General features: G+C 50.7%; 1 protein-coding gene across 1 annotated transcript; it reads left to right on the top strand.

Annotated features, from left to right (window-relative positions):
- Positions 1–2,388: 2,388 nt before the first annotated feature.
- On the top strand, positions 2,389–11,124 carry LOC131926730 (butyrophilin-like protein 1). The gene is made up of 9 exons (XM_059282289.1): positions 2,389–2,467; positions 4,362–4,715; positions 5,507–5,812; positions 5,929–6,104; positions 6,579–6,624; positions 6,709–6,735; positions 6,916–6,942; positions 9,100–9,126; positions 10,222–11,124. Exons 1-9 carry the CDS (start codon positions 2,389–2,391, stop codon positions 10,743–10,745), a joined length of 1,566 nt encoding a protein of 521 aa, XP_059138272.1. The 3' UTR covers positions 10,746–11,124.

Below are 11,124 nucleotides of genomic sequence, written 5' to 3'. Positions count from 1 at the left end.
TAAGTGAGCAGAAGATAAGCACGTTATACAACCAACCAACTGCTTCTAAAGGTCAGACTTGGCCGTGTACTCTGATCTCAATCACCTGATAAAGATAATGGCAAGTGCTGTGATAATCTTGAGATCAGTTCTGAGACTGCGGGAGACCTCTGATCCCTTCCTAAGATGGTATATTCCTTCACCACATGTGAGAAACAAGGGTATCTACAACACAGCCTTTTAGCCAAGTGCTAGCAAGTTCTCTCACAGTGTCTGCTCCAGGCCCATGAATTTATCTGATGCTTTCACACATTGTCACCTCCTGGTCAGTTCTCTCATTCACTAAAACAAAAGACGTGAACGGTTCAACTTTCTGATTCTCATTCACCCAGGCCCTCCATGGACATTGATTAAATCTGCCTCATCCAGTATACACAGCATGGACAGTCCTCAGCTGGGCCCTTCCATCTCACTCCCATGTCGTGAGCAAGGAGAGAAAAGCTTCCTGTCCTTCAAGTGGGTGAATTCCGGAAAAATTAACGTTCCTGCTCAGAATGACAATTGGAGAGATAGCTCAATGGCTAAACGCACACACTACTCAGGGGACCTGAGTTTGATTCCCAGCACCCACGTCAGGAAGCTCACAACTGCCTGTACCTCCAGCTCCATGGGATCTGATGGCCTCTTCTGGACTCCAAAGACACTTGTGCTTATGTGCACAAACACACAATCACACACACACACACACACACACACACACACACACACACACACACTGAGAGAGAGAGAGAGAGAGAGAGAGAGAGAGAGAGATGCACAACACACACACATAATTAAAAAGAAAATAATTCTTTAAAAGAGAAGAAAGAAAACACTAATTTATACCCTTGAAATTCTGGATCTAAGGCTGAACATCCACAAGCAGGTCATAAGAGACTTACAAGATGAAGCAAGTACAGACAGACATTTTCTAACAAAATTTTATGTATCACATGCTAACTTAAAAATGAAAAATAAGCTTTCAGGAGAAACCATTTGAAGAAAATGATTCCCTTTTAAATGGAGATATTCACTAAGACCATGTGATTTCCAGCAGTTGCCAAGGGGTGAAAATGCAAAATTGGGGGGCTGGAGAGATGTCTAGGTAGTTAGGAGCACTGGCTTCTCTTGCAGAGGACCCAGGTCTAGTCACAACTGCCTGTAACGCTGGTGCTGGGCCTCTGACATCCCCTTCTGTCCTCCATGCACTCTGCACACATGTGGTGCACACACATGCATGCGGACAACACACCCATACACACGAAATACATTTTTTAAAATGCAAGTCTATTGAGAGTTGGCAGATCCCTCCGGTCTGCTGTCATTCTGTTTTTGTTTGAGACGTGGTCTTGTTCACGTAACCGAGGCTCTACACACACTGTCAGAAGTCAGTCATGGAGTAGGGGAAGCATGTTCGACTTTGGTCTCTAAATCAATTAACCATGCTAGTGACCCTCAGATCTGAACATCAGACCTGATTGCCTCTCCCTGGTAATGTAGGAGGCAGCTTACGGTGAGAAGTCTCCAAAGTGGTTCACAGGATCATTCTACGGCTCAGCCCAGTGCAAAGTCCCCTGTGCTTTTATTTCCACTCTTGAAGTAACTGAAGGGCTGGAGATGGCTGCGGCTTCCTCCTAGACTCCTCTAGGAGAAACTCCAAAGCCAGAGCCTGGGGAAAACCCTGTGCCCTCCTTGTGAAGAATGTGTCTGAAAATCCGACACCCTGGCCCCAGCAGCCACACCCTTGAGTGCTGATCACAGTAACACAGGCGCAGACGGTCTCCAGGACCAGACTTTAGATCACTCACTGAGGATCCTAGGAGCTTCCGGGGACCCACAGCACTGTCTAGACGGTGAGTGGGGAGTTCGTGCCTGTGAGCGGTCTGTCCAAGGGAGGTGTGGGCCTGAAGAAAGGGGGATTGAAGTCATGAGGATGTAGTGAGAAATGGCCCCTTTATTGGGAAATAAGTAAATGAACAAATAAAAGAATAAATAAATAAATGAAAGAAGTAATGATAGACTGGATGTGGGAGTGGTCTTCTTCCTATGTAACTCCGCTGCCCTACTCTGAACTCAGGGAATTCAGCTCCGAGATCCCCTGTGAGACCATGGACCCACAGAAAGGCAAGAAAGTCCCCCTCCCCCCAGCACAGAAAATGCTTGGCAGTTTCCCATGCCTTCAGAATAAAGAGAGGATGTGAAGGGCCTTGGGAAGGAGTGGGGTTGGTGGGTTTTGTCTTAAGGTTTTTGTGGGAGACACTATTAGAAACCTGTGCATAACGTTAAGCCTTTGAACTGGGGATTTTTCCTGAGAACCTCCACCTGCTGCCTTCCTACAGGTGAACTTGGCCTTGACCTTCCCCTCTGGAGATGAAGGGCTCCCTGGTTCTCCCTCTAGCTCGCTGTCTCCTCCCTCTGCTCCTCCTGGTGTCCACCGGCGTCTCAGGAGGTTAGTGTTCTGCCTCCTGCTCTGTGTTTTATTGTGTTTTTAATGGCTTCTCTCAAGTAAATGCAATCACTCAGCCAAGAAAAAGTCCTTTCAGATCCTTTGGGTAGTTTTTGTAAAACTCAGAACTGTGATATTTACCTAAACCTTCACTAAGTGTGGGTGAGTTTAGCCTGTTAACGCCTCCAGTATCTGTTTGTTGAGATATCGTTCGTGAGGTTTTGTCCTTGCTGGGGCCAGCTACCAGACAAGAAGTAGTTTAAAGGGGAATTGCTTAGCTTGGCTTATGGTTCCAGGGTTTGAGACACTGGCAGGGAAGGCATGCATTAGGGGTTCTGTGTGCATGTGGTTAGTTTGGTTTATGGTTTGAGGGTTTGGGCCACTGTGCGGGGGGGGGGGGGGGGGGGGCGGGGGCAGTGTCTGTGGACATAGGAGAATAAAGAGTTTGGATTCAGAATTCTTGGTTGTGACCTTGAATAAGTCATTTATTCTCTTTGGGACACTGGCCCTTCCTTCATAAAGCAAAAACGAACTCTGGATGAAGTTCCCAGACTCTAGAGAGAACTCAGAGAGATCATGTGGCTGGCATAGTCAGGAATTATCTCCTGAATCTGATGTCAGGTGGTAAATATAAAAATCCAAATGAAGCCCAGGGCACTTTACATCCTAGACAACTGGTCCACCAGAAAACACTAATATCCATAAATGCTGATTCAAAATTCTGTAAATTTTTGTGTAAAAACACTTGTATGTGTGTGTGGGGTCCTGTGTATGTATGGATGTATGTATTCATATGTGCATGCATATGTTTGTATCTGCACAGACGTGTTTGCATGTGTGTGAAGTTTATTGCAGGATTGTTTATAGTAATGAATATCACCCATTCGGAGAAGCTTGACCATAATGGTATGGATTGTTAAAAGTAAATAAATAGGGCACAGCTAACCATGTACTGAACAGCTGGAAGTCCTCCGTTGCCAAAACTGATGCATAATGGTTGCGTTCATGTGAAACCATGATGTCCCACCACACTGTGGCTTCACAGAAATCAGACAGTCTTTCCAAACCGTACATATACGACCTATATGTACACTGACACCCATTGTTAGGTAGGTGAGAACACACACCCTCTGAGGCACAGAGGCACCCCACGTTTGGAAGCAATGTGGAACTGAAAAGAGCCTGGTCCTTGGCTAGCAATGGCCACTGTGATGCTCCTGACACGGAGCATCACTCTGTCTGGGGTGATGACCAGGGCTGCCAACTCGAAGATCACACAGAATTCCCCAGCACAGCTGTCCCTGCCTGACCTCTCCTCAACCCAGAGCCTCCCCTGCACCCCCTCTCTCTCCTGCAGCTTTTGTGATCTTGGCTATGTTGACCTATCTGAAGAATGTCCATTTCCTAAACTGTACAATGAGATAAGGCCGTGTACGTCAGTAGATTATAAATACTGAAGAAGCTGACATTTCTGAACAAGTGTTGGTGTTGTAAAAGTCCCAAGATCACACACGTATACACACATATACACACACACATACACACACATATACATATATACACAGAGACCAAGGTATTTATATGCATTTATATAACTATTAAAATTTTATCTATTAAATTTTAAGACTTTGTTTTTCAAGACAGAGTTTCTCTGTGTAGCCCTGGCTGTCCTGGAACTCACTCTGTAGACCAGGCTGGCCTTGAACTCACAGAAATCCACCTGCCTTTGCCTCTCAAGTGTTGGGATTAAAGGCATGCACCACCACCACCCGGCTTAAAAGTTAATACGTTTTAAAAGTAGTACAAAGAGAAATACATTTAGTTCCCTAACTATGAAAATACGGGATTGAAGTCTCATGTCTCTAACTCGCTTTCACAATCTGTCTCCGGTCCCCAGAAGTGTCTCAGTTTTCTGTGAGGGGGCCAGCTGAGCCCATCATGGTCCTGCTGGGGACTGATGCCACCCTGCCCTGCCAGCTGTCACCTGTACAGAGTGCATCCCGCATGCACGTCCGCTGGTATCGTGCCCAGCTCACCCCGGCTGTGCTGGTGTTCCACGACGGACAGGAGCAAGAGGATGTGCAGATGCCGGAGTACCAAGGCAGGGCCCAGCTGGCGAGAGACGCCATCGCCACAGGAAGTGTGGCTCTGCAGATACAGCAGGTCCAGGCCTCTGACGATGGCCTCTATCACTGTCTAGTCACATATGGCTTCACCTCCCAAGAGGCCACCGTGGAGCTGCATGTCATAGGTATGTGAGCTTGGCACAGGGTGTTGGTTGTGAAGTAAGTCAAAGACCCAACTGCCCGTAACTCTCCTTACGCCCAACCTGGAGCTGGCTGTGATCCTGGATGTGTTGATATATCTGTGATATATCCATTCCCGGTAACATCCAGTGAGAGTGAGACTGTCTACCATCAGAGGTTAACATCACAGGCTTCACATTTCTGAACCAAAGGGGGGGGGGCTGCACATATGTGTATATTTGTGTATGTGGAAGGCAGAGGTCAGCCTCAGGTCACTGTCCACCATGTTTTCTGAGACAAGACTCTCAACTCAGCTAGGCTGGGTGGTCAGGGATCCCCAGGGACCCACCTGTCTCTGGTCCCCAAGCTTGTGCCTCCACGACCAGGTTTTCATGTGGGTTTGGGGAGGTAAACTTGGGTCATCGTTGGTTACACAACAAACACTCTGCTGGCTGATGTACTTGACCAACCTTCTGAGCCTGTTTTGATATCTTAAGAGACCCCAGAAATTATATTCACTAGGAACACGGACACCTCTGACATTAACTTCCAGTAAATCAAGACAGAAAATACAATTAGACCCATTTTCAAGTTTTAACTTTTCCTAGAACGACCCTTAACTTCTCCAAGTCCAAGCACATGCAAAGCCAGTGAGCTAAGACCAAACTGAGTCTCAGGATAGCCTCAGCTGACCTCTGAGTTCCAGGCTGCTCTGCAGTACTGTGAAGGTCAGCTTCCCTCGCGCACTCTGCTCTCCAGGAACCACGGGCCTCAAGGAGGTGTCTTCTCTCCTCAGGGTTAGGCTCTGCCCCTCTTGTTCGAATGACAGGGATTGAGAACAATGGGATCCGAGTGTCCTGTTCCTCAAGTGGCTGGTTCCCAAAACCCACCGTCCAATGGAGAGACCCTTCAGGGAACACCTGGAGAGACCCTTCAGGGAACACCCTACCATCCTTCTCTGAATCACAGGCCCAAGACAGAGACGGCCTCTTCCACGTGGAAACATCTCTTTTGGTCACAGACAGAGCTGTGGGTGACGTGATCTGCTCCATCCAAAATCCCCTCCATGACCAGGAAAAAGCAAAGACCATCTCCCTCCCAGGTCAGTGAGGGCCAAACTCCTGGGCTGGGGAAGGGGAAGGGGGAAGAGGAGAGAAGGGGAGAGCTGAAGGGAGCTGCCGCAGGCCACTTTCTGACCGACTGCATGCACTCCGTCAGAACCCTTCTTCCCCAGGAACTCTCCATGGAGAACAGCTCTGGCTTGCTTCCTCCCCATACTATTGATCCTGCTCAGTGGGACCAGCCTTGCTGGCTGGAAGGAACATCAAGCCAAAAGGCGAGAGGTGGAGAAAAAGTCAGAAGAATTGCACAAAACGGATCAGATGAGGCAGGAAATGAAAACCGCCCTGAAGACAGAGGTAAAAATGGGGAAAGCAGAGTAAGTCGGAGGTTCGCAGAAAGGCTGGGGGATCGAGGGAGCTAGGGAGCAGATAGTCATTGCAGAGGACTAGAGGGCCAAGGGGAGTGGACATCAGGCCTCTGAAGTGTGGGCCTCAACCAGAGCCCGTGCCTTCACACCCTGCTCTTCACAGTCCCACCCTCCCACACCCCACCCCTCCCACGCCCACAGTCTACCCTTCTTCCAGAGGGCGCCACTGTTTCTCTGGTGCCTGGTTCTCTTCCTATGAATCTGCTTGAGAAGGAAGCCCTAAGACACCTCAAACTCCCTTGGCACCTTAGGAGTATACAGTGGCCATGTGCACATGCTCATCTCCTTGATTATGGGGCCCCTAAGGGAAAGCCCACCCTAATTCATTTAGCTACTCTCCAGACTCAGGGGGGCTGAGACCCAGTTTGACGGACCTTACACACACAGTCTTTCCTCTCTTTCAGATGAGCTCCAGGCCGACCTGGGTGAGTGTGGCTTCTCCTCCCCTCGGTAGCATTTGCTTCTCTTTCCCGCCACTCCGGCTGCTCATCGACTGTTGTTTCTTTCAGATCGGCGGAAGGCGCTGTACAAAGAAGGTGAGAGACCAGGCGTCCTGCATCCAGTTGCCCCGATGCCAACTCCCCCTCGTACCCTCTGTGGGTGCACAGGGGGACTAAAAGGTTTAATGGTGACTGGTGTGGAAAACAGAGAGGGAAAGGGGGTCGTGTGAGGCCACAGGTCCAGTACTCAGCTGTCTTGGGTCTGTTCTGTTGCAGATTGGAAGAAAGCCCTGCTGTACCCTGGTAAGTGACGAGTGGGCATTGAATCTTGCCAGCAACTCTAAAACAATGGGCATAATACCAGGAAACTTAAACACACGTGCGCTTACATACTAACACATGCACAGTTTAATGGCTGTCAATTTGCAAATTGAAAAAAAAAAAACAACTTTTTTTGAGGCAGGACCTCGCACAACTGGGGCTGGATCACGTGCTGTGAGCTAAGGTTGGGTTTGAGCTCCTAGGCCTTCCTGCCTCCGCCTCCCAAATGCCAGGATTTCAGGTGTGCAAACGTGCCCCAGCAAGCTGTGGTCATTTGTGCTGGGGTTCAGCTATTTTCTGTAGCTAGGAAAAAGGAGAGAGAACTATTTACTTATTGTGTGTGTTTATGTGATATGTGTATGAGTGTGTGTATATGCATGTGTGTGATGTGTGTGTGAGAATGTGTGATGTGTGTGCATATGTGTGAGTGTGTGTGCACATGAAGTATGTGTGTGTGTATATGTGTGTGTGTGCTGTGTGCATGAGTGTGTATGATGTGTGTGTGACTGTATGTGATATGTGTGTGATGTGTGCATGAGTGTGTGTAAGTGACGATGTATGTGTGTGCATGTATGTGAGTGTGTAATGTGTATGTGAGTGTGGTATGTGTGTGCAAGTATGCATGTGATGTGTGCCTGAGTGTTTACGATGTGTGTATAGACTAAATGTATATGTGATGTGTCGGTGAGTATATGTGTAATGTGTGTGTGTAATGTGACGTTCACAAACACATTAGGTCACTCCTTGATCTCATCTGTGCAATTTCCATACATCCGACATTGTGCCACACGTAGGTGGCGCTGTCATCTCTGACCCTGTGGAGGTTGAAAGTCCCCAAGGAACATAAGCTAGAAACCAAGCTGTTCCAGGCAGCCTGAGTGCCCTGAGGAGGAGAGGAGTGGGCCCTCCAGGGTGACGGACAGCTCAGTAAGCGGTGGGCCCTCCAGAGTGATGGACAGGTGGGCCCTCCAGAGTGACAGACAGGTGGGCCCTCCAGGGTGACAGACAGGTGGGCCCTCCAGAGTGACGCACAGGTGGGCCCTCCAGGGTGACGGACAGGTGGGCCCTCCAGGGTGACGGACAGGTGGGCCCTCCAGGGTGACGGACAGGTAGGCCCTCCAGAGTGACAGACAGGTAGGCCCTCCAGAGTGACGCACAGGTGGGCCCTCCAGGGTGACGGACAGGTGGGCCCTCCAGGGTGACGGACAGGTGGGCCCTCCAGGGTGACGGACAGCTCAGTAAGCGGTGGGCCCTCCAGGGTGACGGACAGGTGGGCCCTCCAGGGTGACGGACAGCTCAGTAAGCAGCTTCTGGTGAGACTTTAATGATTTGCTCTGAAATGTTCCAGCTGGGGCTGGGGAGACGACTCAGTAGCAATGGCTACTCTTACAGCGAACCTGAGTTCGGTTCCCATGGCCCATGTATGGCGGCTCGCAACCATCTGGTCCCAGGGGATCCAAGGCCCTCTTCTGGCCCCTGCCAGCACTGCACTCATGTAGTGCACATACATACATGTAGGCGAACACTCAGACACATAAAATAAAATTAAAAAACAAATCTTTTTTTAAAACTTCTTGTGGTTCTGACGAAGGAAGCTAAACGCTGAGGATGGGGCACAGGAGCTCAGGCAGCCCGGGCTCCGCCATTCTCCTCCACCACAGGACACAGAGGAGGAGCTGCATTTGCAGCTGCTCTTCTTGACGCCTGTCCTCATGGCTCCACACATTAGATGGAGGGAGGTTCAGCGAGAGACCACGGTGCTGTGTCTGTTAAGAAGTGAAAGTCCTTGTCTGTCCTCCTCCCAAGGCTATGCATGTATCTAACTTCTGAATAAAACCTGAGGCCCAACAGCATCTGAGCAAGAGGAACTTAGCACCCACCCCCACCCTCACCCCTACCCCCATCCCATCCCCACCCCCCACCCCCACCCTCACTCCACTCCCCATGCCCAGCACTGAGTCTCTAGGGATCAGTCCCTGAGTCAGCACAGAGAGCCGCCTGCCTGTGGGAGTTTCTGGACACTAGAAAGTCTGAGGGACTCAGTGACCAAGTGAGTGGGAGGAGAATGCACCGGGGACGTGAGTCTCTTATTCATTCCTTGGGTGCGGCTCCCCATCTGTCTGCTCTGCTCTCTTCCAGACTGGAGGAAGGAGCTGTTCCAGCTGGGTGAGTCCATCTGCTCTCATCTGCCTCGAGCCCTGAGGTTGCTCCTGTTGTTTTCAGCTGAGCATGTCAGCCCCCCACTCTCCCCTCTGGTGTCTTGTGTGTTGGTGTTGGTGACTTCCTTGTTGAGACTGAGAGTGAGGAGGGGAGGAAGGGACCCTGCTGTGTGGTTCTGTGCTTCAGGCCACTGCCAGGCTCAACCACACTGGTTCTGTTCCCTTCTCCACACACTGGCCAAGCATTCTTGTCTGTGGGATCCACTGGGCTTGGATGACAGAACCATGGCTCCTTACTGAGGAGGCGCCTAACTGCGCCAAGGGGCAAGAACACTCAGCCTCATTTTGTGGTCGGCTTGTGACCAGCACTTCCACAAGAGAGCAGCAAGGCTCCGATTTACCAAGTCCTGGCTCACTCCACACTCTCCCAAGACCTTACAGTAGCATAGACAAGATAGAATGGGGCGCAGAGCTCAGAATGCACTGTGAGGGCACATGGCCCAACACCTCAGGAGCGTTGTCGCACCAGCTCTCCACACCCAGTTTCCTTAAAACGTCACCTACCCAGTAGCCTCCTACACACAACGCTAACTTTGAACACGTAGTTATTGGTATACAGACATTGCAATTTTGGTTTAGTCTCCTCCTCCACCCCTCCTCCTCCACCCCTCCTCCTCCACCCCTCCTCCACCCCTCCTCCTCCACTCCTCCTCCTCCACCCCTCCTCCACCCCTCCTCCTCCGCCCCTCCTCCTCCACCCCTCCCCCTCCACCCCTCCTCCTCCACCCCTCCCCCTCCGCCCCTCCCCCTCCGCCCCTCCTCCTCCGCCCCTCCTCCTCCGCCCCTCCTCCTCCGCCCCTCCTCCTCCGCCCCTCCTCCTCCGCCCCTCCTCCACCCCTCCTCCTCCACCCCTCCTCCACCCCTCCTCCTCCACCCCTCCTCCTCCACCCCTCCTCCTCCGCCCCTCCTCCTCCACCCCTCCTCCGCCGCCCCTCCTCCTCCACCCCTCCTCCACCCCTCCTCCTCCACCCCTCCTCCGCCCCTCCTTCTCCACCCCTCCTTCTCCGCCCCTCCTCCTCCACTCTCCTCCTTTTCCTCCCAGCTCCTGTGATGATAAATCATGAAGTACCTCACCAGGACAAATCTGGCCCAAAGACAGAAGAGAGCAGCAGAGAGGAGACAGCAGATCCATCCCTCAGCAACCCGCAAGTAGACCACAACATCATCACACTGTACCAGGAAGGCTTCATGTTGGGGAGATACTACTGGGAGGTGGATATTGGGGACACTGAGGAATGGACACTAGGCGTTTATGAGCTGTACACTCAGGATGCACCACCCAGAGACTCAGTGAAGAAATTCAGAGTCTTGGAGAAGAAGGGAGACGAATACAGGGCTCTTACCTTCTGTTCCCAAAACGTTTCTCTGGAAGAGGCTCTGCTGCTGGACACTCGTCCACTGAAGATTGCAATCTTCTTGGATCACGAGGACAATGACCTTTCTTTCTACAACATGACTGATGAGACCCACATCTTCTCCTTCGCCCAGGCCAGTTTCCAGGGATCACTCTATCCTTACTTCAAACGTAATCACATGGACCTCTCTCCATCACACAGTCCCAAGTGATGTGAACAAAGAACTCAATGGGCAGGTACTGCAGCCCAGGACTCTGGTCCTCCTGGGCAGGCACAGGGACCTCTGGCTGGGAGGCCTCTTACCTGAGACTCTGTGAGCCTCTGTGGCCAGTTTCTAGACATCAAGATTCTCAGACTATTGGCAAAGAAGACAGTTTGTGTTGTGCATGGTGTTATGATTGTTAATAGTCTTCCTTTCTTTTTTTGATATAAATCTGTTTAAATATTCCTAAGATAAATTAATCCATGGCTTCTTGAATCTGATGGCACATTTGCTCCCTGCTTATACACCAGTGGCACCACCACCATCATCATCATCATCATCACCATCACCACCACCACCATCACCATCACCACCATCACCATCATCA

This window comes from Peromyscus eremicus, chromosome 16_21 (assembly GCF_949786415.1).
Source record: "Peromyscus eremicus chromosome 16_21, PerEre_H2_v1, whole genome shotgun sequence".
Lineage (NCBI taxonomy): Eukaryota > Metazoa > Chordata > Mammalia > Rodentia > Cricetidae > Peromyscus > Peromyscus eremicus.
This window is presented reverse-complemented; position numbering and strand designations above follow the sequence as displayed.